At 44.3% G+C, this 25,652-nt stretch overlaps 1 protein-coding gene and 1 non-coding gene across 2 annotated transcripts in view; both read left to right on the top strand.

Annotated features, from left to right (window-relative positions):
- Positions 1-24,490, top strand: part of SIDT1 (SID1 transmembrane family member 1) — a 101,163-nt gene extending 76,673 nt beyond the window's left edge. The window contains exons 13-25 of the mRNA XM_077771895.1: positions 397-470; positions 1,683-1,749; positions 3,002-3,075; positions 4,277-4,400; positions 4,605-4,722; positions 7,177-7,313; positions 7,939-8,047; positions 12,435-12,511; positions 16,134-16,180; positions 19,902-20,007; positions 20,092-20,202; positions 21,107-21,220; positions 22,682-24,490. Coding sequence (XP_077628021.1) covers positions 397-470; positions 1,683-1,749; positions 3,002-3,075; positions 4,277-4,400; positions 4,605-4,722; positions 7,177-7,313; positions 7,939-8,047; positions 12,435-12,511; positions 16,134-16,180; positions 19,902-20,007; positions 20,092-20,202; positions 21,107-21,220; positions 22,682-22,744 — 1,221 coding nt within the window. The 3' untranslated portion in view covers positions 22,745-24,490. The remainder of the gene's footprint in view (positions 1-396; positions 471-1,682; positions 1,750-3,001; positions 3,076-4,276; positions 4,401-4,604; positions 4,723-7,176; positions 7,314-7,938; positions 8,048-12,434; positions 12,512-16,133; positions 16,181-19,901; positions 20,008-20,091; positions 20,203-21,106; positions 21,221-22,681) is intronic.
- On the top strand, positions 13,183-13,286 carry LOC144238160 (small nucleolar RNA U13). The gene has a single exon (XR_013337030.1). It is a non-coding gene; the product is annotated as a small nucleolar RNA U13 (small nucleolar RNA).
- Positions 24,491-25,652: the final 1,162 nt, after the last annotated feature.

Genomic DNA, 25,652 nt, shown 5'->3' with positions numbered 1-25,652 from the left:
CATCCTTCAGGAATAAAGTTCATCTCTTTTTGGCATATATTTACTATGTTGTGTCATATCCAGTAAGGGATATGAAAGTGGACTGCACAGTTTCAATCCTGTGATTCGAGGCACACAGCAGACCTCTCTGAAAACAGTGAAACCAGTTCCTGAGATGTAAGAAGCAGTTGAGACTCTCTACAGGTTTTTCTGTATCAGCCAATTCTTACTATTTCAGAGAAAATACTAGGATTTGCATTAAGGTATTCTGGGAAAAACAAAATTGAAAGAAAAGCTTTATTAAATAATTTGAATCTCTAGCAATGGATTGGATTGAGCATTTATGAAGTTTTCCTTTGTGTCTTCTGCAAAAAAAGCCAAGTACACTTTGCATTCTTTCTTTATTTGATATCTTAGATGTTCCTTTACCTGTCAGATCTGTCCAGGAAGGACCGGAGGATTGTCAGCAAAAAATATAAGATTTATTTCTGGTGAGTAGGGGGCCATTAGGGCCATGGTTCCCTTAAGTAAAATGAAAATTTTCTTAGTAAAAACTGCGATCACTTATGGGACACCTTTCTGTTTAACAAGGCAAAGGTATAGATGCTTCAAGGATTCATAGCACATTCTATAAGAAAAACAAAACAAAACAAAAAACTACAAAGGCAGCCAGCCCTAAATTTAATACACACAAAGTAAAAATAAGAATGGCAGTAGAGTGGGGGGATGGGCACTAAGAAGGACACTTGTTGGGATGAGCACTGGGTGTTATATATGTAAGTGACGGACCACTAAATTTTACTCCTGAAATCATTATTACACCATAAGTTAACTAACTTGGATCTAAATAAAATATTACAAATAATAAAATAATTTTAAAAACATGAAAAAAATTCGTAGTGATTTAAAAAAATCCTAAGAATAGTGGTCGCATCCCATATGTTTAGGGAACACACTCAATCCATTTCCAGGAAGGCAATCTAACAATAACATGTCACTATCGTCCAAAAGACACACTAAACTGAAGCCATTTCCTCTTCTCACTCAGCCTTGCTCTTACAAGAGCCAGTGGCTTCAGGGACTAGATGTCTACAGCATCTCAGAGTAACTGGGAACCATACTGAGAGGAAATGATACCACATCCGGTGGTAAATAGACCCTTGGTCATCAAGCACCCAGTTGCAGCCTCTCTCAGAGCCAAGAGGCTGAGCTGCCTGGCAGGGGACCCCTCTCCCCTCAGAAATCCCAGGCTGATGCTGTGATAGCTCTTTCCATTTTTTTCCTCTGGAAGGACGCCCTTTTACTTGGATACAGATATTTGAGGGAACCAAGGGACCAGTGGGGGTCCCATGGCATTTCATAGTGGGACCATTAGTTGGAACTAAGAGGTACCTACGAGAGCCATACCCTTTCATGTGATCCATCTCCCATTACTTGCACTCTGATCACTTTTAATCTAAAACATTCTAAAGAAATAGGCCCTCATTACTAATTTGGTTAAAACAGAAGAAGTATCATTTACAGTTTTCAGGGTTTGTAGAAGTGGGAGGCTGGAGAAGCAGGAACTGCATAATCAGTTTTTAATTACTTTTGCAAGTTAACTGGAGAGTTATGGAGTAGAAGGGTTCTTATATTAAAACACTGAGCAAAAATTCCATTCTTAATTTGGATATAACTATTTCCGGGTCTTTCTGCCTACTTAGGAACATCATCACCATCGCTGTGTTTTACGCACTGCCTGTGATCCAGTTGGTCATCACCTACCAGACAGTGAGTATTGCCCAGAACCCCGGAACCCCAGCTTTTGTACTGCAGGGAGAGAGCTTTGCTATGACTTACAGAGAAAGGTATATATAACTTGATCTCAGTCCAAGAATTAACTTCTGATTTTGTCTTCAAATTGGGCTTCTCCATTGCTTCATCTTCGATGAAACTTTACATCTAGTTCTCGATTGTTCTATCACAGAGGAGCCTGGGGCCTCATATTATTTTGTCTACCAAGCTCAAATTATTACCTTAAGCTCATTCAGTCATAATATCTATCGACTATATCTGTTATTTACCAGTCTGAACTTTGATTATCAAAGGGTAATGAGTAAAGTTCCTAAATTAGAAACGTGGTATCTAATTTAGCCTGTGCCCTCTTGTTGAGGGTATTTTTTATAAAACCAAAAACAGCTTTACAAAGCTAAGAAGATAAGAAATTAAGAAAATATAAAATAAGAACTAAAATAAAGTAAAAACAAATAAAGATAATAATCAAAACACCTTGAGAATCCCCATTGTGCCTTCATAGAACCTTGGGGTCCAGATCACAAATGACCTTCTCTAGCATTTGTTATACACAAGAAAGCCTATCTAGAAAGCACGAGGGGCTGATGGTGTTTCTAATGCAGTGACTCTCACACTTTGCTGTGCATTAAAATCACCTGGGGAGTTCTGAAATCCCAGTGCCCCCGCTGTACCCTACACCAAATTAGATCCAAGTCCCTCAGAGTAGAACCAAGCATCAGTACTGATTAGACCCCAATAATCCCAATGTACAGCCAAGTATGGAAGCCATTGGCCTAATAATTCAGCCAGTTCCCTACTTACTATGTGAGGAGGACAAGGACTTTTATGAGATTTGGGCCCCACAGTTAGAATCTCCATACTCTCTTACTACTCCAGGGCCCTGTGAGGAGATACAGCTGCGCTGTGGTCTAGGAAGGTTCTTAATGATAGAAATGGTGAGAAAAATGGGAAACTGAACATATAGTTCCTCCTGTCCACCTGCCCTGTGGTTATCACTCCCACACAGAGAATGGGACAGCTCCATACCCTCCCAACATGCATCTAGAAAATAGAACGTATCCTGACAGCCCTAATTAGCCTGTGCTGTGTAAAGGTGGCAGAAAATGACCCGTCCCCGACTGAGAAGGAACACTGATTATATGGTAAATCGCTGTGAGCAGTGCCTCCCTTTTGTGGTTTCAGGCTGGGCTCAGTGGAGCATCTCCTCTTCTCACTCTTCATTTTGCAGGTGGTGAATGTCACCGGCAACCAGGACATCTGTTACTACAACTTCCTCTGTGCTCACCCATTGGGCGTCCTGAGGTGAGGCCTGTCCTCTGGTTGCCCCTGAGGCATTTAGAGATTCCTGTCTGTGTGATGCAATTTCAATTTTTAAAAACACTGAACACAGGGTGGCTCAGTCTGTTAATCGTTCCACTCTTGGTTTCAGCTCAGGTCATGATCTCACAGTTCAGGAGTTCGAGCCCCATGTTGGGCTCTGCACTGACAGCTGCGGAACCTGCTTGGGATTCTCTGTCTCCCTCCCTCTCTCTCTGCTCTGCCCCGACTTGTTCTCTGTCTCTCTGTCTCTGTCTCTGTCTCTTTCTCTCTCTCAAAATAAATAAATAAACATTTAAAAAAATACTAAAAACAACCATGGATGACTGCCCTGGTCAAGGGTAAGGAGGGATGAAATCAAGAAGTTGAGAGCAGATACCTTCCTCTCATTCCTGTGTGGGGCCTCAGGAAACATTCCTAAGAATAACAGCTGAGAAGAGTGCAGGGACCTTTTTGAAGACATTGGGTCCTAGCTGTGATGACACTCACACATGGGCATGAGCTGCTCATATGTTAATCCACTGAACAACCTCATGAGATAGGTAGGAAGAGCATTACTCCCATCTTCAGATGAAGACACAAAGGCTTAGAAAAGAACTTGCAGAAGGTCCCTCAACTATTAGTGACGCCAGGACTTGAACCCAGGCCTGCTGCCTACAAGGCCACCCTCTAGCCGCCAGAACATGGTGAAGTGGAAAGAACAGGCTTTCTGTTTCAGAACTGAACCAGCCTCAGTTTCCTGAAATAAAGCAGCTGGCCATGACTGGCTGACACGTCACCGTTACAGAGCTGAATATTGACACACATGGCATGGGTCCATCTATGAGAATTCCTTCTCACAGTGTAGCTGAAACACTTGGCCAAACTGTCCATCTTTGGAGCAGCTCTGTTTCCTGGGGTTCATTCCATGCTAGTGCCGTCAGGATAAGAGAGGATTGGGTGGATGCTAGGGAAGCCACACAGGCCTCCAAGGGAGGAAATGGACACGTGGTCATAGGTTAGGCATCCTAAAGTAAAGGAGTAAGGTTAAAGATGATCTCACATGACTTGCCAGTCCTGAAATCTTATGAAAAGTCCAGGTAGAAAACATGGATTGCTGAGTGTACTCGCTCATTCAAGCATTCTTTCATTCTCTGAATCTCTTGGATCACCTTGACTCTCTCGTGGTTTCCTTCTCATCCCTTAGTGCCTTCAACAACATTCTCAGTAACCTGGGCCACGTGCTCCTGGGCTTCCTCTTCCTGCTGATAGTCTTGCGCCGAGACATTCTCCATCGCAGAGCCCTAGAAGCCAAGGATATCTTTGCCATGGTGAGGAAAGGGAGGGTAAATTGGATATGGGAGCTAGGCAGGGTCATGGTTCCAAGCAGCATCTGCAAAGGGGAGGGATGTCTGGCTTGATGGTGTGGTGATGGGTTAAATGAACAACAGGAGGCCAGAAGCTTGGGTTTCCAGATTCTGTGGCTCTGTCACCGATTGGTGTCTTTCCACTGACCACACTTTCTCCTTTTTCAGGAGTATGGAATTCCTAAACACTTTGGTGTTTTCTATGCTATGGGCATCGCATTGATGATGGAAGGAGTGCTCAGTGCTTGTTACCACGTCTGCCCTAATTACTCCAACTTCCAATTTGGTAATTAGAATTTATATCAACCCCACAGATTTATGTTATGGGACTCTTGTCCTGGGACCCTTCACAAAATGCCAAGGTCATGCATGCAAGAATTAAGTGATATTTTATGTGAGCTAACGTTGATTCAAGGGCACCTCCCCCCAGGGCATGGTTTCTACATGTTGTACCATTTTTTGTCTCTCTGACCATCCTTCAGATAAGAAAACACTCAACAGTGAATGATGATCTCATGGCTAGATAGATGTGCAGGTGGGCAGTGGGCCAAGCATTAGGCAGCAGGGCAGATAGAATCCACCAATAGACATCTGGAAAGTTCCCTCAGTATAATTTGGCCTAACTTAGTAGTTAGACTGCTTTGGGTTGAAAATAATAGAAAGCCCAATTCAACTGGATTAAATAATAAGAACAATTATTAGTTCACCTTCTGAAAGTCCAAAGGTGGAAAGAGCTTCCAGTTGATTTATCTGGTGGCTCTGACTCCAAGTCTCTGTAATCCCTTGGGTTGTGCCCAGCCTATAGGCTGATTTTATCCTCAGGCTATCAGGAAACTCTCTGTGGCAAAAATAGCTACAGCGGGTCCTGGCTTCCTGTCTCTATCTACCTCATGATGCCTGGCGGATGCAGCAAGTTGATTTCCAGGAGCCTTCATTTAAGAGCAAGGACACTTCTTTGCCAAAACCCCCCAGATAACATTCTTCCACACCTCAGTAGTTTAAATAGTCATGAGCCCATTCCAGAATGATTCCGTAGGTGCTGGTTAGCTCAAGCTTGGTTTGGGACACCACTCATGGTGGTGAAGGAGGGGAATTATCTTTAGACCAATGAGAACCATCTGTGGAACCACAGGTGGGGTTAGCTTTGCTGAAACCAAAGGCATGTATTTCTGAATTGAAAAATGGAGCTGAGGTAGTTGAGTTACTACTAATATGCTGTCAGGAAGGAGAAAGGGAAGAGCAGGTGCCAGTAGCAGGCAATTAACAGTGACCTCCGCACTCAAGGATAAGAATTTTAAAAACCGTCATTTTTATGTTTGTACTGTAGCCTCTGTCTGTGAGCCCAGAACACCACAGAAATTCTCTGCCACATTTAATTTTTTTTAATGAGAAACATTTTAATAGAGAAAACTACAGAGAACAATATCATTCACCACTCAGAATGAACAAATGCCAACATTTTAAAATATCTGCCTTAAATCTACTTTTTCAGAAATAAAACATTGTGGAGTGCCTGGCTGGCTCAGTCAGTAGAGCATGCAATGCTTGATATCAGGGTTGTGAGTTCAAGCCCCATGTTGGGCATGGAGACTACTTAATTAAAAAAGAAAAGGAAGAAGAAAGAAAGTAAATGTGACCAAGTTGAGTCCTTTGAACTGTTTTCCAAACTTATCCCCCCTCTTCCTTCCCCAGAAGCAACAGCCTGACTAATTTGATATTTATCAGTCCAGTTTTTAAAATTTTACTACATTTGTAGTAAATTAATATTTATCAAACTATGTTCTACACATTTTTTCATCCAACAGCATGTTTTCAAGATTTATGAATATTGAATCAAGGACATCCAGTTCATTCATTTTTAAGGACGGTTATCTTCTGTAATAAAAATACGTATACTACATATTTGTCAATCCCTTAGATGTTGCCAGTACGGTGCTATTGTAGACAGTGCTACAGTGAACACCCTAACATACGTCTCTTTGTGCACATGTGAGTGACGTTCCCAGGGACACCTAGAAGTAGAATTTTGGAGTCACCTGGTTTTTACCAGTCACCATTTTACCAAGAACTTCCAAGTTTCTCCAGAGTGTTAATTCCTACTCCCATTAGCTGCCTGAGAGTTCCCATTTCCCTGTATCATCACTAACATGTTACAGTCAAACATTTAAATATTTTGCTACATTCTTGAGTAATATGGGACATGGCCTTGTTTCGATTTGCATTTCCATAACTGTCATGCATCTAAGCCATATTTAATTTCTAGCTGTTTTCCATCCCTAGGCTGCAAAGCTGTATATAAGCAATCAATTATATGAGCTATACATTGAGTAATCAATGTGATTATATTTCAGGACGCAGATAAGGACCTTCGACACCCACCTAGCATTCTTTCTATGGTCATAGTGCCCCAACTGTCACCAGTATGGACTCTTGCTATTGCTGTTGCACACCAGCATTTAAATGCAAATACCCCTGCAAGTGGGGATAGCCAATTATTTATCCTATCATCAGATACCTTTCTTCTGTGAACTAGGAATAGCCTTGGAAGGGTTTAGAAGCAGAGTATGTGGGGTTTGGCCAGAGAATGTGCCTGCGGAGGCTGCCATGTTGGAGGTCTCCACACAGACTGAGGGCGGCAAATATTCTAGGGCCTGAAGGCAGGGGGGTTTCCAAGACTAAAGAGAAATTGTCTGCCGCCTACCGGATCTTGATTGTTTCGGCTCCTCCTGTGCGCCCTCAGATACCTCCTTCATGTACATGATTGCTGGCCTCTGCATGCTGAAGCTCTACCAGACCCGCCACCCAGACATCAATGCCAGCGCCTACGCTGCCTATGCCTCCTTTGCAGTGGTCATCACGCTCACAGTCCTCGGAGTGGTGCGTCCGTCCCCATGGCCTTCAGCCTGGTTTTCCAAACGTGCCCCCTTGGGAGGTTTTTTGCTCTTTGTTTGATGGACCTCAGGGGAACAGGTTTGAATTAATTACAATCCTTGATTGCTGCCACATGGCCATTCTGGGTCAATTGAGGGCATTTTATTGAGTTACTTAGCTGTTTATCTCTAATAATGTAATAGGCATCTGTAAAACTACCCCTGGGGAGTTTGATTATAAAGCTGGGACCTGACTCACGCGAGATTGGAATAAAGATGTTCAAGCTGATGGGAGAGACAGACTTAAAAGAGCAGAAGCGACTTTCTAAATGTGCAGGGACAGGTGTCTGTTGTCTGAAGTCATTGGAAGAGCATTAGACCCCAGCTCCAAACCTATTGCCCCTTAACAGTTGTTCGTTGCCTCACCCATTTTCTCCTTCCATTTTTGCTTGGCCAGGTAGCTATTTTTGGGGGTGCAGTATGATCCCTGTGAGCTCACAGGAGTTGTGGGGGAGGAGGGTCAAAATGCACGTACAGCTCGTTTTTGGACTCCTTATGCATACATGAGAATGATTTTCATGAGTTCTGTGGGGAAAACCCTGGATGAAGGTAACCTCCATCTTTACTCCTAGGTGTTTGGAAAAAATGACCTGTGGTTCTGGGTCATCTTCTCTGCAATCCATATCCTGGCGTCTCTGGCCCTCAGCACCCAGATCTACTACATGGGTCGTTTCAAGATAGGTGAGTCACCTGTTACTCTATGCTAACACACTGATTAACTTACCTCAGGAAAGCACTGTCTTCGCTCACCCTAAATGGGAGTGTTGCTGGTCATCATGAACACGTGCTCTGAGTTCTGGGTGTTTAATAACGTCCTCTCCTGGATAGGATTACAATGAGCTATCGCCACTAGTTCGATTTCCAACTGAGAAACTGAGCTGGCCATACTCAGACCTGAGGCAGACCTCCCGCTCCGAGTCCCAGTGCTTTGTAACTCACAGAACTTTGAAAGTGTGTTTAAAGAATGGTTGGTCGGCACTCCACCCGTTCCTCCTAGAGAGATAGATTTTAGTTTGTAGCATTTAAAAGGAGCCTTTCTCTAAGCAGGCTACATCATTATCAAGAATGAATTTTATATTATTTTCAAGTTCTGGGACTGAAACGTTTTGAAACTTATGAATCATAATAGGCAGGACACCTGCTGAGCTACCCCCGCGAGTGACTATCACATTAGAACACCGTGTGCTCCACGGAAATCAGCCTCTGCTCTGCTGCCATCAGCCGGCATATACGGGAACAGATAGATTTAAGTAATGTTAGAGCGTTTAAATATCCCCAGTCCGTTTAAGGTCCAGGACATCAGACTTAAATATTCTTTTGTAGATTTCAAGAAAAGTTATTGTATATAAACATAGGCCGAACTCTAGTATTTGCAGAGCCCAAAGCAAGGTTACAAATAAAAACGCACTAAAATTTTTTTAAGTTGTAAAGCAGGCTAAAAAAACCTGTTAAATACATAGATGGAAGGAAGGGAGGGAGGAAGGCAGGCAGGCCAACGAACTGATAAATATAATATGCTTTCATTACAACCTAGAAAGTCCAGGTTCACATTTAAAATTGTCAGTTCCTCAGAACACTCCAGAACATAGCTGCATCGGAGAGCTGGTCCCCAGCCCCTGCCCCTCTTTTCTTCCCATGCTGGCTCTGTCCTCCATCTTAAGGGATCTCACAAGCATGTACATGGATATTCCTGCCCAACATTCAGCTGGTCCCTTCTCGCCCCTAGAGGTGCCTGCTCCGGGGGTACCATCGGCCCTCAGAAAGGTAGACTAAGGAAGCGGGCTATGCAGTTTCTGCGAGGGGACTCTGGGAAGTCTGGAGTCCAGGAATTCAGAACGTGGCCCAGAAGGAGTGTTCCCTTGCCTGGCAGAGCCCCTCACTCACTAGGAAGTGAGGGCCTTTAAAATACAGCCAGGTCTAAGAGTGACTGTACATAAACAAGTAACTTTCAGATTAGAAAGCCAAATAAAACAATTTCTCATTTTGGCAGCTTAGTTTTCCCCTGCGGCACAGTCTGTAGATTTGCCCTTGGCAGTAACAGAGCCAGTGTACCTTCCAGTCGCCCAGTGGAAGCATCATTAACTGGTTGTGTAGAGCATTTGGCTTGATGCTCTGGTCAGATGCCTCATTCTCCAGATTCAAAGGTGAGTGAAGGCATAGAAAGTCACCTGTGAAAAGGAAAATAACCTGGAGCATGGTTGTTCTAGTTGCTCCCTGAGTTAGAAAAATAAACTTGAGTACAGATGTATGTAACCGTAGTGACCATTAATAATACACAGAGGAGTTTTTACTATATCTATACCATGTTTGCCCCATACAATTTTGCAATACTGGATTCGTTTATCTTCTTAAAAAGGAGAGGTGTAATGTATTATATTATGACCACATAACAGTCTGTAGGGTCTCAATGGAAAAAAGATGTCACACACAAAGATGACGGATTTAGTCACAAAGCGACTATTCCTAAGACAAGGTCACAGTAGAGGAGAATGAAAGGGGTAGTCTGGCAACCTGAGGTAATCAGCAGAGGAGCTTTCATATCCATTAGTCCAAAGGACAGGAAGCAGTAACCAAAAATGTGGAAGGAGAGGAAGTCACTCTGAAAGACACGGCCAGTCTAAGGCAACCTCGCAGGAGGACAGAAGGTGGATGAGTACTCTGAGCTCACTCTCCTTCCTGGGTCCCTCCAGTCTCCTACTGGGGCTTCCCTCTGTCCAAACCCATGGAGAGTAGGCAAATCCACTTCTTTGATCCCACAGTCAGCCTCCTGGGCCTGGTGCAGGACAGAGATGTGGCAGACGGGTCTGCAAGGGTAACTGGAAGACAGCCAGTGCATAGCACAACTGAGTATTTTCAGTTGTGAAAGAGTCCCAGGGAATCTTCCCCAGGTGGTCACAGATTTACCAGAGTCAAAAGAAAAGTGTCCTATTCTATGGTGACGATGATTGCATCTAAATTTAGTCCAAGGCAGGAAGTTGGGTTAATGGACAGTGGTTCAGCCAACACCAGCCTCTCTGCCCATTTCACAAGCTGCCTTTGCTTTCTGAAATGACATACACCCTTCTCTGTGACCCTGAGGCCACACCTGCCAACAAACGTGGACACAGGAAAAGTAGGAGTGATGAGGCAGAGCATCTCATAAGGAGGACAGAAAACCAGAGAGCTGCTGGCCCGGGTCATGACCTTGCTGTCAGAGCCCGAGAAGACGATGGCAGGGTTCGCTTGTGAGAGACGATGGATTGCGAAATGCAAGTGGCACATAAAGGAGATAGGGAGCGACAGAATCTGATTCGTTCTTTGAGGAATAGGAAACGTCTGAATGTTTGAGACAGGCAGGAAGATTCTGTGTTCTTTATGATGAGCAAACATTACTTTTTTTAATTGGAAGATAAAATTAAAGTCATCATTTTGAGAGACAAATGAAATGATCAGTAGTTTACCTGTTTGGCTACCTTCTTATATCATTTTCTTTTCTCATTTCTTCTCTGCTTCCCACCGATTCAGATGTGTCTGACACAGGTAATGTTCAGCCACCCTTCCCAGGGCTCTAGATTGTTTTCTTTTTTTTTTTTTTATGTTTTATTTATTTCTAGGAGAGAGAGAGACAGCGTGAGCAGGCGAGGGTCAGAGAGAGAGGGAGTCACAGACTGAAACAGGCTCCAGGCTCTGAGCTGGCAGTCAGCACAGAGCCCGACACGGGGCTCGAACCCACCAACCGCGAGATCATGACCTAAGCGAAAGTCGGACGCTTAACCGACTAAGCCACCCAGGCGCCCCTCTAGATTGTTTTCTTAACAAAGCGACCTGTCTGGCTGTTCTTCCAGCTTGGCTCTCTGAACATCCCTTCCAGGTTGGGCAGGATCAGCTTACGGGGAGGGGGACAGAGAGAGGCTCAGAGGAAGGGACACAGTCCAACCCAGCCTGCCCTGCGCCTCTTCGGGGTTATTGCATGAACCCGTCCCAACCCCTTCCTCCCTCAGTAGATCTGGTGTAGTGAATTCTGGTGAAATTGCTCCTAGGGGTAGATGTGAGGAAGAATCGCATTCACAACACAGCTGGGGGCCACTCTCACCGAAATGCTTGCATTGAGCAGACCCCAGCCTTGCCTGCGATGTCTATGAGTATAGACGGTTCGCAGAAACACAGCTCCACCTGTGACTTTCACTCTGTTCATAGAACAACTGTAACACACACCCGTGCTGTGTTTCATACTGTGCTTCTGAAGGATCGCGTTTAAAAATTCTTCCCCTTCTTTTTCCCTCCATCTTAACTCACATTCCTTTGATTACTGTTGCAGTACAAGTTTAGATTCTTTGAACATGCTTCGTAAACTTCAGTATCCCTTGGCTCAGTTCTTACTGACTTATAACCACATGGAAAAATATAGATTGGAATTTTTACAAGCTAAGAGTCCCCATCCTCTAGAGAGAGCAGATGTTTTAAGGTACTTGGAGGGGTCCCGTAACCTCTCTGCTATAAAGGAAACACCTCTGGAGTAAACTGTAGACAAAGGGGAACTTAGCTGGTGGAGACGATAGAGGCACTGGCTGGCCACCCAAACCACCCAAATTATTCGTGAGCATTTGCCACTTGCATCCACCTCACTTGCTTTTTTTTTTTGCAGTTTGATGCCTGGATACGGCACACTTTATCCTGTGCTGTATCAGGATATGAGGATATGTACAGGCACAGTTGTTTTTCTTTAATTTTTATTTTTTAAATATTTATTCATTTTTGAGAGAGAGAGGGAAAGGGGCAGAGAGAGAAGAAGACAGAGGATCCAAAGTGGGCCCTGCACTGACAGTAGCAAGCCTGACGCGGGGCTCAAACTCACAAACTGTGAGGTCAATGACCTGAGCCAAATTTGGACACTTAACCGAGAGAGCCATCCGGGCGCCCCACAGACACCATTTTTTAAAGCAAACATTTGTTGCTGACCAAATAAGTACAAACCACCATATTTTATAAGGTGAAGACGACATCATCTTAGCCCCAAAGTCTTGGGTCGTATGGGGGTATTCTGTACTATCTCTGACTAAGCCTTACGGTGCAATTGTGTCATCGGCAGATTTGGGGATTTTCCGACGGGCCGCTATGGTGTTCTACACGGACTTCGTCCAGCAGTGCAGCCGGCCTCTGTACATGGTACGTGCGTGCTCCTGTGTGCCGTGGCCTGTCCCAGAGAGAAGGGGAACAGTACGAGGGGCAGGCTCAGGGCAGACACTCAGCTTCCCTAAATCAAGAAGACCAGATGGCCCAGGGTGGCTGAGTTCCAAGGAGGGGGAAGAAGCATGTTCCTTACTCTTCTTCTTGCTAATAAAAAACAGACCGGGATAGATCCATTTTTATACATGAAATATTGATAGTGTATAAAGAAGAAATCCGAGTATACATACAAAACTACAAAACAGTGACAATTGCCATGGGGAGAGAGCAAGGCAGGCTGTCATCCACAGAGCTATGATGATTTCACTTGTGGAAGTATAAAGGACACTCACTCGATAATTATACCGTGACAGCAGGCATAAACCAGGCTTGTCCCAAGCAAACTGGGCATCTGTCACTCCAGTTGCTTTCATCAAGAACTTAACACTTTCAGGAGTGTCTGGGTGGCTCAGTTGGATAAGCATACGATTTCAGCTCAGGACATGATCTTTCAGTTCACGAGTTCAAGCTCCACATCAGGCTCTGTGCTGACAGCTCAGAGCCTGGAGCCTGCTTCAGATTCTGTGTCTCCCTTTTTCTCTGCCCCTCCCCTGCTCACACTCTCTCTCTCCTTCTCAAAAATAAATTAACATTAAAAAAAATTTTTAAGGATCCTTTTGTAGTTCATAAGCGTGATGATTGGGTGCTCACGCCGTTGTGTGACATGTGCCGCCCTTAAACCTTGTTACGACGCAGGCACATTACCCGTCTGACGTGAAAAAAAAAAAATTTTTTTAAGAACTTAATACTTTACACACTATACATTTGTTTGATTTTTGTACATTGATTTTTACAGTAAGGATATTTTCTTCAAAATTGTGGTTACTGACTGGTTGATATACAGTTCTAAAAATTCTCCATCACCGTTTTCAGTATATCATACATTTCTACACTAAGCAGAGGGATTGGGACCCTGGCCCCAGCTATATCTTGGCTCTCTGGCCAGTGAGTGACCTTAGGAAGGCCACATACGTGCTGGGAGCCACAGCCCCAACCTTCACTGTGCTGTGGCCAGAACTCGTGATACTGTTTGGGCCTGACACACAGGAGTTCACTAAGTACCTGCTAATAACTTATGATCAAATATGTTTATGATCACATTGACATGAAGGAGTATGAGAATGTTTTCACCCTCTAGAGCTTGGGCAGGAGCTATAGGCATTGAAAATTGAGGGCACTGAGGCTGAAGGGTCTTATTTACATGAGGAAAAAAACAGTAGGACCAGGGATCCTGGGTGGCTCAGTTGGTTAAGCATCCAACTTCGGCTCAGGTCATGATCTTGTGGTTCATGGGTTTGAGCCCCACATTAGGCTCTGTGCTGACTGCTCAGAGCCTGGAGCCTGCTTTGGATTCTGTCTTCCTCTCTCTGCTCCTCCCCTGCTCATGCTCTCTCTCTCTCTCTCTCAAAGAATAAATAAATATTTAAATTTTTTTTTAAGAAACAGTAGGACCTATGAGTATTTTGAGAGTTAAGTCTGCCTTAGCTATGAGCCATGAGAAGCAATTAATATTTTGTTTGTTTGCTTGCTCACATTAAGTGATGCAGACTGCCTTTTTTTATAGCAGGCTATTTTTTAGGCAGTTTTTTAACTTCACAAAATGAGCAGAAAATAGAGATTTCCCATCAATGCCTTCCCCCACACATGCACAGCCTCGCCCATCATCAACACTCCCAACCAGAGCGGCACATTTGTTACAGTTGATGAACCTGCATTAACATATCATAATCCTGGTGCCTGGATGGCTCAGTGCGTTAAGCAGCTGACTCTTGATTGGGGCTCAGGTCACCATCTCACAGTCTGTGGGATCGAGCACCATGTTGAGCTCAGTGCTGAGTTGGAGTCTGCTTAAGATCTTCTCTCTCTGTCTCTCTCTCTCTCTCCCCTTACCCTACCCACCCATGAAAAAAAAAACTTAAAAAAAAAACACATCATAATCATTCCAAGTCGGTAGTTTACAATTCCTGCTTTCTGTTGTACATTCCATGGGTTTTGACAAATGTATGAAGTGGATCCACCATCATAGTATCATGCAGAGTATTTCGTTGCCCTAAAAATTGTCGACATTACACCTGTTCATTTCCCCCTCCTCTCCCAATCCTGGCAACCACTGATCTTTTTATTGTTTTCATAGTCTTGCCTTTTCCAGAGTGTCATAGAGTTGGAATAATATAGAATTTAGCCTTTCGATTGGCTTTTTTCCCTTAGTAATGTGCATTGAAGGTGTCTCCGTGTCTTTTCATGGCTTGGTAGCTCATTTCTTTTTAGACCGAGTACTATTGCATTGTCTGGATGTACTACATTTTGTTTATCCACTCACCTGCTGAAGGACAATTCATTATTTGGCAATTACAAATAAAGCTGCTATAAAAATTTGTGTGTAGGTTTTTGTGGGGGTGTATGTTCTAAACCCCTTTGGTTAAATACCAAGGGGTGCAGTTGCCAGATCATATGGCAAAAGTAGGTTTAGTTTTCTAAGAAACTGTCAAACTGTCTTCCAAAGTGGCTGTACCATTTTGTGTTCTCATGAGCCATGAATGAGAGCTACTGTTGGTCTACATCCTCGCTGACATGGGGTGTTGTCAATGTTTTATCCTTCCTTATAGATGAACTAATTTAAAAAAAAATTTTTTTAATGTTTATTTTTATTTTAGAGACAGAGCATGAATAGGGGAGGGGCAGAGAGAGGGAGACACAGAATCTGAAGCAGGCTCCAGGCTCTGAGCTGTCAGCACAGAGCCCCACACAGGGCTCAAACCCACCAACTGAGGTCATGAGCTGAACTGAAGTTGGATGCTTACCCAACTGAGCCACCCAGGCGCCTCAGAGCTAATATTCTTAAAGGAAGACATTTCCTCCAAACTAGATTGACCACCCACAAAAACAGAGAATCGGCACTTTTAAATAGTCCAAGAGGCCATGCAAATTAAGGTATATTCAGACACCGCCTAAAAGTTTTACATTGGATGCAAAGGAGCAGGACCAAGTTGTGAATTAATCTCTATTAGAGAGAGATCCCTTTGAGATGGACCTTTCTTATTTTCCCCACCACCAGTATCTTTAGTGTTAAGGCTGTGTGTTTAGAGACCAGGAGTCTGGGAGTTGTAGAGCCTCCTTGGAGCCAGAGTAATGGGGTGAAACGGGTGCCATACAGGTGAGCCCCGAGAGCTGCCTTGGGGCTCACTAAGTAACAGCGCTGGGAAATGGTTCTGGATTACATTACGCCAACAGCAGAATTCTTTTAACTACCAAGTAATCCACACACACCACCAACTTCCTCAAGAAGTGGGCCCAGGGTGCCCAGCTGGCCTAAACATTGGTGGGGGGAATAGTAGGGGTCCTTCTTTACTCACCACGTTTTCTTTAACAGTCACAAAGTCACAGTCCAAGGCCCGGCCATTTGTTCCCATAGGAAACTAGTGTCCGGCTGCAGCCACAGCTCTCTTAGAACCATGGAAACTCTTTTCACCAGGCAATTGTTTCCCCATAATTGATGCCTCCCCTGCAGTAGGTCGAAAGCAAAGCGATGCGTGAAGCCTCTCACTTGATGTTTTCTTTCCAGGACAGAATGGTGCTGCTCATCATGGGGAATCTGGTTAACTGGTCCTTGTAAGTAGCCTTAGGAAGACCCATTTTTCTCTTTATTGATGTCTGTAACACTGCGGTTTAGCTTTCCTTGGCTGTCATTTTTATAAAGAAATATGAAATTAAGGAAAGTGTAGGACAGTGCTTGCCCAAGGGACTTGAAAGAAAAGTGTTCTTCCTCCTGCAAAGAATGCACTAGGAAGCCTTGTGTACCAACGGCGGTCGCTTAAAGCATGGAGTCCAACACCTTGATGCATTGAGTTCATTTGCCCCACAAGACCAACATCAAGTCCGTTATCTATGTGGATAGACTACGTAGACTGTTAGATGATAGAGGTTATGCCAGAAGTTGCAAACATGAAGCATAGTTTTAAACTCTTGTAGAACTTTCCACCGAGGCTACCTAGTAGACATTTCCCTCTCTTACTAAATGTGTGTGTTTGCATGTGCGTGTGTGTGCGTGAGTGTGTGTGCGTACAAGTCTTTTTCCTTTTCCTGTTTATTTCTTGCCCTTTTGCTTTCAATCTTCCTACTGCACCAATATCCTTCTTCTTTTCCCTCATTATCACCTTGCCTTTTCCCCTCCGACGGCCTCAAAATAGAACAGTAAAACAGACCTATATTTTTGCTATCTGTAACTATTTTATACAGCCTGTTCTCTACTTTAAAATGTGAATAAGTGAGCTGTTTCATTAATCCCCCCCAAATTGATAAGTTTAGTTGCTTTTATTAGTGGTTCTTAGTGGATGTGCTAAAAAGGTCAGTGACCGTTGATAGAAAGAGGACTCCTGCCTCCTTTTAGGACATGAGCGGCTCGAAAGAAAAGGCATACCTTCAGGGGAAGCCAGAATCTGGTTTTGAGAATTCAAGTCTTATCTGGGGCGAATGCTTGTGGAAGAAACTCCCCATTATGCAGTCACCCGGGGATTACCTCGGGGTAAGCTCCGTACCTGTGAAGGACCCCACCTTCATGGAGAGACACATCGAGATGGGTGATTCTTGGCAGTGGTCACCTGCGGCTTTCTTGACCTCTCTTTTAGGGCGGATCCCGCAGTCCTGATGACCCTGCAAGACAGGGTGCAGGGTGCTTGTGGGAGAAAAGGGACAACTGCTTGATAACGAGCAACTGATAATGTCCCCAGTGCTTACAAACACCTGGCTTGTCCTCGCACCTCCCGTGACCAAAGCCAAACCCATCATCCGCTCCCAAGACAAAGTGAATGGCCTCTTTTTTTTTTTACACAGGAGCTCTTTGGGCAGCAAGGTCTGCAGGGATGAATGAGGTGTGACAACGCACCAACACTATGAGAACCTGGTAGAGGGTTAGCTTCCTCTTTGTTTCTCCATCTGCAGTTTCCCATGGACACTACCAGACGTGGAGTGATTTCATATGAACCTTGAATGTTATTTTAATTTTTTTAAAATATTTTTATTTATTTCTAGGAGAGAGAGAGACAGCGTGAGCAGGGGAGGGTCAGAGAGAGAGGGAGTGACAGACTCTGAAATAGGCTCCAGGCTCTGAGCTGGAAGTCAGCACAGAGCCCGACGCGGGGCTCGAACCCACGAACCGCGAGATCATGACCTACGCGAAAGTCGGACGCTTAACCGACTAAGCCACCCAGGCACCCCGAACCTTGAATGTTATTTTAAAAGGAATCACACTCATATAGTCATGAGGAAGAATGGTGTGTCTGTACATAGAAAGAGATGTATGTATACCTATGTATGTACAGACACACACAAAATGAGAGAGAGAATGATAAGCCAAATGTGGCAAATGCTAATAATTGATGAATCTGAGTGTAAAGTATACAAGAGTTGTTAGTGTTAGTATATTGAAGAACTCCAATTCTGGGAGGAGGAAATTTCCTATATTACACAGAACAAATGCAATGCAATGCAAAGGGAACAAAAAGAGTCCATTAATAACAGCTTTACACTTGAAATACTTAGGAATAAATTTTGAGAGACAGGAGGGATCTTTCTGCAGAAAATCTAATTACTTGAGGTGCCTGGGTGGCTCTGTTGGTTAAGTGTCCAACTTCAGCTCAGGTCATGATCTCATGGCTTGTGAGTTCGAGCCCCGCATTGGACTCTATGCTGACAGTTCAGAGCCTCAAACCTGCTTTGGATTCTGTGTCTCCATCTCTCTCTGCCCCTCCCCCACTCACACTCTGTCTCTCTCTCTCCTTAAAAATAAACATCATTTTTAAAAAGAAAATTCAGGGGCACGTGGGTGGCTCAGTCGGTTAAGCATCTGACTTTGGCTCAGGTCATGATCAAATGGTTTGAGTTCAAGCCCACTTTGGATTCTGTGTTTCCCTTTCTCTTTGCTCCATGTGCTCACGCTCTGTCTCTCTCTCTCTCCTTCAAAAATAAATAAATATTTAAAAAGAATTTAAAAAAAAAATTAATAATTACCTTATTAGGAGACATCAAGGAAAATTTGACTGAAGGAAGAGATGCCGTGCCCTGGGTGGGAAGATTAACTATTGTAAAGATATTAGTTATCAAGTTGATACGTAAATTTCAACTTTGAATTAGAACTAAGTTAATAGGATTTTATTCTGAAATTATTTGCCTACTTTGGCAAAATTTCCAAAGTCTCTGCAAAAAATAGGAGGGGCGGTGGCTAACAGAAGGAAGGAGAGGCAGAGGAGTATAGTGACTAGCACAGCATTATCCGATAGAACTATCTGGAATGATATAATTGTTCTACACTGAGTTGTCCAATATGGTAGCTTTTGGCCAAATATGGTTACTGAATATTTGAAATGTGGCTAGTGTGACTGAGGAACTGAATTTTGAATTTTATTTAATTTTTATTAATTTAAATTTAAATGACCACATGTAGCTCCCATACTGGGTAATACAAGCTAGCCTAACCAGATAATCTAACATGTTCTAAAACAATAACTCAGTGATCCAAAATTAGAAATTAGAAACAAATTAATGAATCAGAATGGAGAGAATAGAAATCCAACTACATATGTGTGTCTGTATATCTATTGATTAAAAATAAGCTTTTCAAAACAAGGACATAGGAAGGAAGAGTTATATAATAATTTTATTATAACTGAATAGAAATTTGGGGGAAAAAATAATGCTAAACCTCAACCAAAATAAACTTCAGTGTTAATGTGGAAACCATAGGGGCGCCTGGGTAGCTCAGTTGGTTGAGCTTCCGACTCTTGATTTCAGCCTCGAGTCTGGCGCCATACTGGGTGTGGAGCCTGCTTGGGATTCTGTCTCTCTCCCTTTCTCTCTGCCCCTCCTCCATTCATGCTCTCCCTCTCTTTTTCTCAAAAATACATAAACATTTAAAAATAAATAATAAAAACCATAAACAGCTAGCAAAAATTTGATAATGTATGTCAAGCCAATTTTGAGATAAGTCCACTTCTAGTAATCTAGTCTAATGAATTAATCTTAAAGGCAAAAAAAGAGACAAGCATAATATGTCTGAAGGTAGTGATTTATTCATTGCAGCGTATTTTATAATAATGAAAAGCCACAAGGCAAAGGGAAAACTATTTCCACTAGAGAGGAAAGAGGATTGTGGTACATCCCCTTATGGGAACCTTACAAACGTCAAAAATGCAAGGTCTGCAGGAGGTGTTGTAATTTACTTAGAGTTTTTTTTTACTTCCCTTCCTCCCCAATGGAGGTGGGGGAGTGAAAAAGCCAACAATGTTACAAACCCACCTTGATGCCTACATAGTAATTAATCCCTCCCTGCACGCAGCGCCCTCTTTGGGCTGATCTATCGACCCTGGGACTTCGCTTCCTACATGCTGGGAATATTCATCTGTAACCTGCTGCTCTACCTGGCCTTTTACATCATCATGAAGGTGAGTCTTGGTGCCCTGGAGGGCGGGGGGGGCCGCTGGCTTGGTCAGTACAGGCCACAAGCTGCATTTCCTTTCCATCCACAGCTCCGCAGCTCGGAGAAGCTCCTCCCCATCCCACTCTTCTGCATCGTGGCCACGGCTGTGGTGTGGGCCGCCGCTCTGTACTTCTTCTTCCAGAATCTCAGCAGCTGGGAGGTAAGGGGGCAGTGTTCTCTTCAGAGGAAATGTTCTCCCTCCATCTTGCCTTTTTGCCCTTCCTCCTTCCCGCTGTTGGTGTGCTTGTTGTTTTCTGCCTTTGAAATGAAGACTTTCTCTAAAAGGGATGGTGTTTAATGTCCACACATAAATGGCTTGCTGTGGTCATTGTCAGGGTGTGCCTCGTTGAGGTGTGAGCCCTGCAGACAGGGCAGATTGGATCCTCATTACGTGTTGTATTAGGACTCTTTTGCCAAAGTATGTTTAACATGTGCCAAACCTTCATTCGTGTATCTTCTCATAATCCCCATCCATGAACAAATACCCAGCTGCAGGTGTTTATAAATCCATTGCACAGATGGGAAAACTGAGGCCTAGGAAATAAGTGAAAGGAAGCCTCAGCTCCCCATCACCACAATCAATTTTAGGACATTTGTTACAACTCCAGAAAGAAAGCCTGTCCATTAGCAGTCGCCTTCCATTTCTCTCTAAATCCCCAGCCATAGGCAACCACGAATCCCTCTTTTGTCTCTATAGATCTGCCTGTTCTGGACATTTCATATACATGGACTTCTATAATTTGTGGTCTTGAAGTCCAGCTTATCCAGTCATCCATGTGGTAGCATGGATCAGTACTTCATGTCTTTTTATTGTTGGATAACTTTGCATCGTACGCTTACAGCACATTTTATCTATCATCAGTTGAGGCACATTTGGATTGTTTCCACTCTTTGGCTCTTATGAATGTTGGCACTGGGAACATTGTGTACAAGTTTTCGTGTGGACTAATGTTTCCTTGGAAGCCAGGCATCTAATAGCATTTTTGTAGCTTTCGGGACGCTTAACCCTCTAAACAGTTGAACTGTAGGAACGCTCAGCCACATTCTGCCTCATCTTCCTCCAGGGAACCCCAGCCGAGTCCCGGGAGAAGAACCGGGAGTGCGTCCTGCTCGATTTCTTTGATGATCATGACATCTGGCACTTCCTCTCTGCCACTGCCCTGTTTTTCTCATTCTTGGTGAGTTTATAATACCTGTTTGTCAATTTCTTCTCTCTTCACCTCTTGTATTTTTTTTCTTCCCTGCCTTCCTTGCTTTTTTATATTTCCCTGTAACTTCTCTTCATAATTCCTCCATTCCTTCCATAATTATAATTAAATAATTTAATATCCAGATTATTTTATTTCTTTTTTCACATTGTATCCTTTGGTTAGATCCTTATTTTCATTTTCCTTTTACTCCAGTCTTTTTAAGATACAGAGTAACAAAATGATTTTCCTTAAATGGCACAATGTTTGGACTGAATTGGTTATGAGAACTCAACATGCCCAGAATCGCCCCAGGAATCACTTCTGGCATTCACTCAAATTTCAGTAACATTAGATTCTCCCTTCTTGTGCGACACTCACGTTCCTCCTCCTCTTCCAGTCTCACTGAATACCTTACAAATATTTTACAAATTTCTGGAGCGGCTTGGGATAGCAGCCAGGTGTCTTGCTTCTAACCAGTCTGTCCCAGATCTCTCCTGTAATCCATCCTTCCATTTCTTGTGGCCCAAATACCCGTCCAGAAGCTGTGCATATCCTAACAACCTTGCATGATCACTCCTGGCTTCCTTTCATCCTAGTTTAGATTTACAAATGAAAAGTCCGCTGTGCCGGTGCAGGGATTCAGCTGGCCAAACGTCACTGGGAGACACGTGCTCCCCGCACCGCCCGCGGTGAGCGGGCTCGGCCGCCACACAGCCTCGAGAGTGACGCGGGGCTGCCCCCTCGTGGCCAGCTGCGGAAGTTCGGCAATCTGCATAAACCTCATTCCTCCTGACTTGTATTTTTGATAAACACTTTCATGAGAGAGACAGAGACAACAAAAGTGGAGTCAAAGTTTCCATGTGAAGAGAGTGGTGGTAGAGGTGGCTTTTTAGTTAAAAATGGAGGAGTGTACATTGCTCATGTAGCAATACCCTTTGCAACAAGATTTCCTTTCCTCTAGATCTTGAAGCCACATGTCCCCTTTTAAGTAATGACTTCCCTGGTCACCGTATCAGCACTTTTTTTAAACCTTTCCATACCCCATGCTTCCTATACTCCCTCCATAGTTTAATTTTTATTACTATTTTTATTACATATTATTATCTAGTACACTGGACTTAGCACACATCACTAATATACTGGACTTAGCACACATCATTAACATGCTGTATTGTACGCATGTATTTGCTTCATGTCTGAAGCTCTCTAAAATGTAAGCTCCATGAGGGTAGGGAGTTTTGTCTCTGGCATCAAGAATAGCACATAATAGACCCATGACAAACATTTGAATAATTGCCTGTGTAGAGTGCAGCATTGCAGAAATCCACAGAGGGTAGGAAGGCAAATCAGGGGCTTATGCTATCAGCCCGTGTGAGTCTCAGAGAGGAAGTCGGGCTTACTGTGGCTGTGACCGTGCACCGCTTTAATTTCTCCGCCCCTTCATTCCAGGTTTTGTTAACCCTGGATGATGACCTAGACGTGGTTCGGAGGGACCAGATCCCTGTCTTCTGAGCCGCCAGCACTAAGAGAGGGAGAGGGAGCAACGGATCTCGGTGCTGTTTCGTGAAAATACAGGGACCACAGCAAAGTCACCGCTGCCAAATGCTCCACTCACCCTGTCAGGTCAACTCCGCGTGCACTCACTCACACAGGGAGGAGAGGGGCTGGAAGGAGATTCAAGCCTGCAGGAAGGGAGGCAGAGGGGAAGCCACAGGGCTGGACAGAGGCAAGCCCTGAATTGTCGAGAGACCCCCATCTCCTGTTTGCTGCCTCCGCGTCAGCTCTCTGTCTTGGGACCCCTCCCACCCTCCTCCCAGACTTGCCAGCAAGGGCAGAGCAATGCTGCCCTCTTCCGTCCAGCTGCCTCCAGGCCCAGAGAGGCCAGCAGCTCGGATCTCCTGCCCAGACACTTTAGATGGGCCCCCTCTGCACCCCTACAACATCTGCTGCTCGACACATCCCAGAGCACCAGCTTGCCTCTCCAGGGTCCAGGGATGATACAGCTCCTCAGAGTCCAGTGGAGGGCTGAACCCAACGCCCTAGGTTTAGTAGGACCAGCTAGTCACCTCCTTGGAAGGAATGCTGGATGCGTCCCCCAGGTTCCTGACCCCATTAGAAGGGCTAGAAGGGCTCTGGATTGGGCTTTGTCACACACTCGCCCTAACGGGTAACTGTCTCCGGGACCAAGGATTGGGTGCTTACCTAGTGTCTTCATCTCACTGCTGTGTGTGTTGACCCCTCAACTCAGGCTCTACTTTCTTGGGAAGGCCCGGTTACCTCACCAGCTCCAAAGTAGAAGGGGAAACAGGAAAAACTTTTCTAGCAGCAGAAGGAGTGAGAGAAATGACCAACAGGGTTAAGAGACTGGTGACATCAGCATCCAGCAAACAGACCTCACCCTAAGGATGTGGGCTCCTAGAGCACATGCAGCGAAGACGAAATTGCTTCCTCAAGCATCCAATTCTAACAGCTCAATTCTGTGCCCATGTCACCTGTAGGGAATAAATAATTGTTCTAACCAGGGGCGCTGCACTGGGGGTCCTCCGCCACCGACCAAACCCCTGACCTGTCACTTTAGGCAGGTAAGGGGCTCCAGATTTCCTCCCTGAAGTTCTCTAGAAGTAACTCGGGATGAACACATTTCACTCATCCTCTCGAGCTGCAAAGAGCAAGCCAATTGAGGACTGTCTCTTGGTTGCACCGGATTCTCATTCTCTCTCCAGTAAGGTGCTGCAAAGCCCACTTCACTGCCACTGTCTGGTGGCTCTGCTCCTGCCACACCCCATTTGGACCCAGCACCCTTGTTACCTGGAGGAAGATGTAATCAGAAGGGTGACATATGAATGTGCACCCTGTATATATTTGCCTGTGAAATTGAAGTCACCCGTCACCTCCGCTTTCCTGATCATTCATTAGGGAAATGGATTAGACATTCTTTTTATTTAAAAAACAGTATCATTCTAAAATATTTGCATAATGTTCAAAGTCACATTTTGGAAGTTTGAATAGCAAACTTTCCCAGATTTTAAAAACACAATGACGGGGCGCCTGGGTGGCTCAGTTGGTTAAGTGTCCAACTTCAGCTCAGGTCATGATCTCACAGTTCGTGAGTTCGAACCCCGTGTCGAGCTCTGTGCTGACGGCTAGCTCAGAGCCTAAAGCCTGTTTCAGATTCTGTATTTCCCTCTCTCTCTACCCTCCCCTGTTCATGCTGTCTCTCTCTCAGAAATAAGTAAAACATTTAAAAATTTAAAAAAATAAAAACACAAAGATGTTTTTAATGAAACTTTTTGTGATTTTTCTTTTCTTCAGTGTTCCCAAATTACAATTGCTTCTCTGTTATTCTTCATTCCTTCAAAACTGTTGGCTTCCTTAGGCTTTATAAAGGCCACCTGTGAAATGGCTGTGATAGTCTTAACATCTGAAACAAATTTCGAATCTGTTTAATAATGGCTTATTTGGCCTAATTCTTTTAATGCACTGATGACTTCAAATCCAAAAAAAAAAATAACCCAAAAAGGTGCACTAAGGAAATGTGGACAAAGTCTGTTCAAGTGGACAAAGTGAATAAATTGTGAGATGCGTTACCTGTTCAGCAGCTTGTTTGGGATGTATCTGTGGGAATGGGGAGGGGGCTCTGAACTGCATTGTGCTGCCATGTTCTTGAGCGTTTACTCCCATCATGTCTGTATTATGCTGTAAACTCACACATTGTGGTCAGTTCCCTTCTCCGCAGCAGGACTAAACTCCCAGACCAAGCTTGCTCCTATAACCATCAACTCTAAATGTAGTTGTTGCTACTTCTCCCTACAGTACCAATCTCATGTCCAGAGGACATGAGAAAGTTGTCCGACTGCATCTGTGATTGATAAGAACACTGGGGCGGAGGGGGGCCACCTCCTGGCTGAATGGTCCCTTGTCCCTACGTAGAACAATGCCCACGTAACTTTCGCCTGTGCTCGTGGACTTTGTCTTCATTTATTTGTTTTTTTAAAGTTTTATTTATTTCTAGGAGAGAGAGAGAGAGACAGCGTGAGCAGGGGAGGGTCAGAGAGAGAGGGAGTCACAGACCGAAACAGGCTCCAGGCTCTGAGCTGGCAGTCAGCACAGAGCCCGACGTGGGGCCCGAACCCACGAACCGCGAGATCATGACCTAAGCGAAAGTCGGACGCTTAACCGACTAAGCCACCCTGGCGCCCCTCGTGGACTTTGTCTTTAAAGAGAAGGGAAGAGTACTCTGAAAGCCAAGTTCAGCCAGAGGGTAACCGGAGAAAACAGCCACTGTGAGGACGCTTTTGGCAGACAAGTCACAGAAGTAATAGGAGCAGGTCAGCCGGAGGATGACCGGGATGTGGCAGCCAGGGGAGCGAAGCTGTGCACATAAAGACCTGACCTCTTCGCACCTCTGACTAATGCTGGA

This window comes from Crocuta crocuta, unplaced genomic scaffold (assembly GCF_008692635.1).
Source record: "Crocuta crocuta isolate KB4526 unplaced genomic scaffold, BGI_CrCroc_1.0 scaffold56, whole genome shotgun sequence".
NCBI lineage: Eukaryota > Metazoa > Chordata > Mammalia > Carnivora > Hyaenidae > Crocuta > Crocuta crocuta.
Note: the sequence above shows the minus strand (reverse complement) of the source record. Positions and strands in the feature narration are given on the sequence as shown.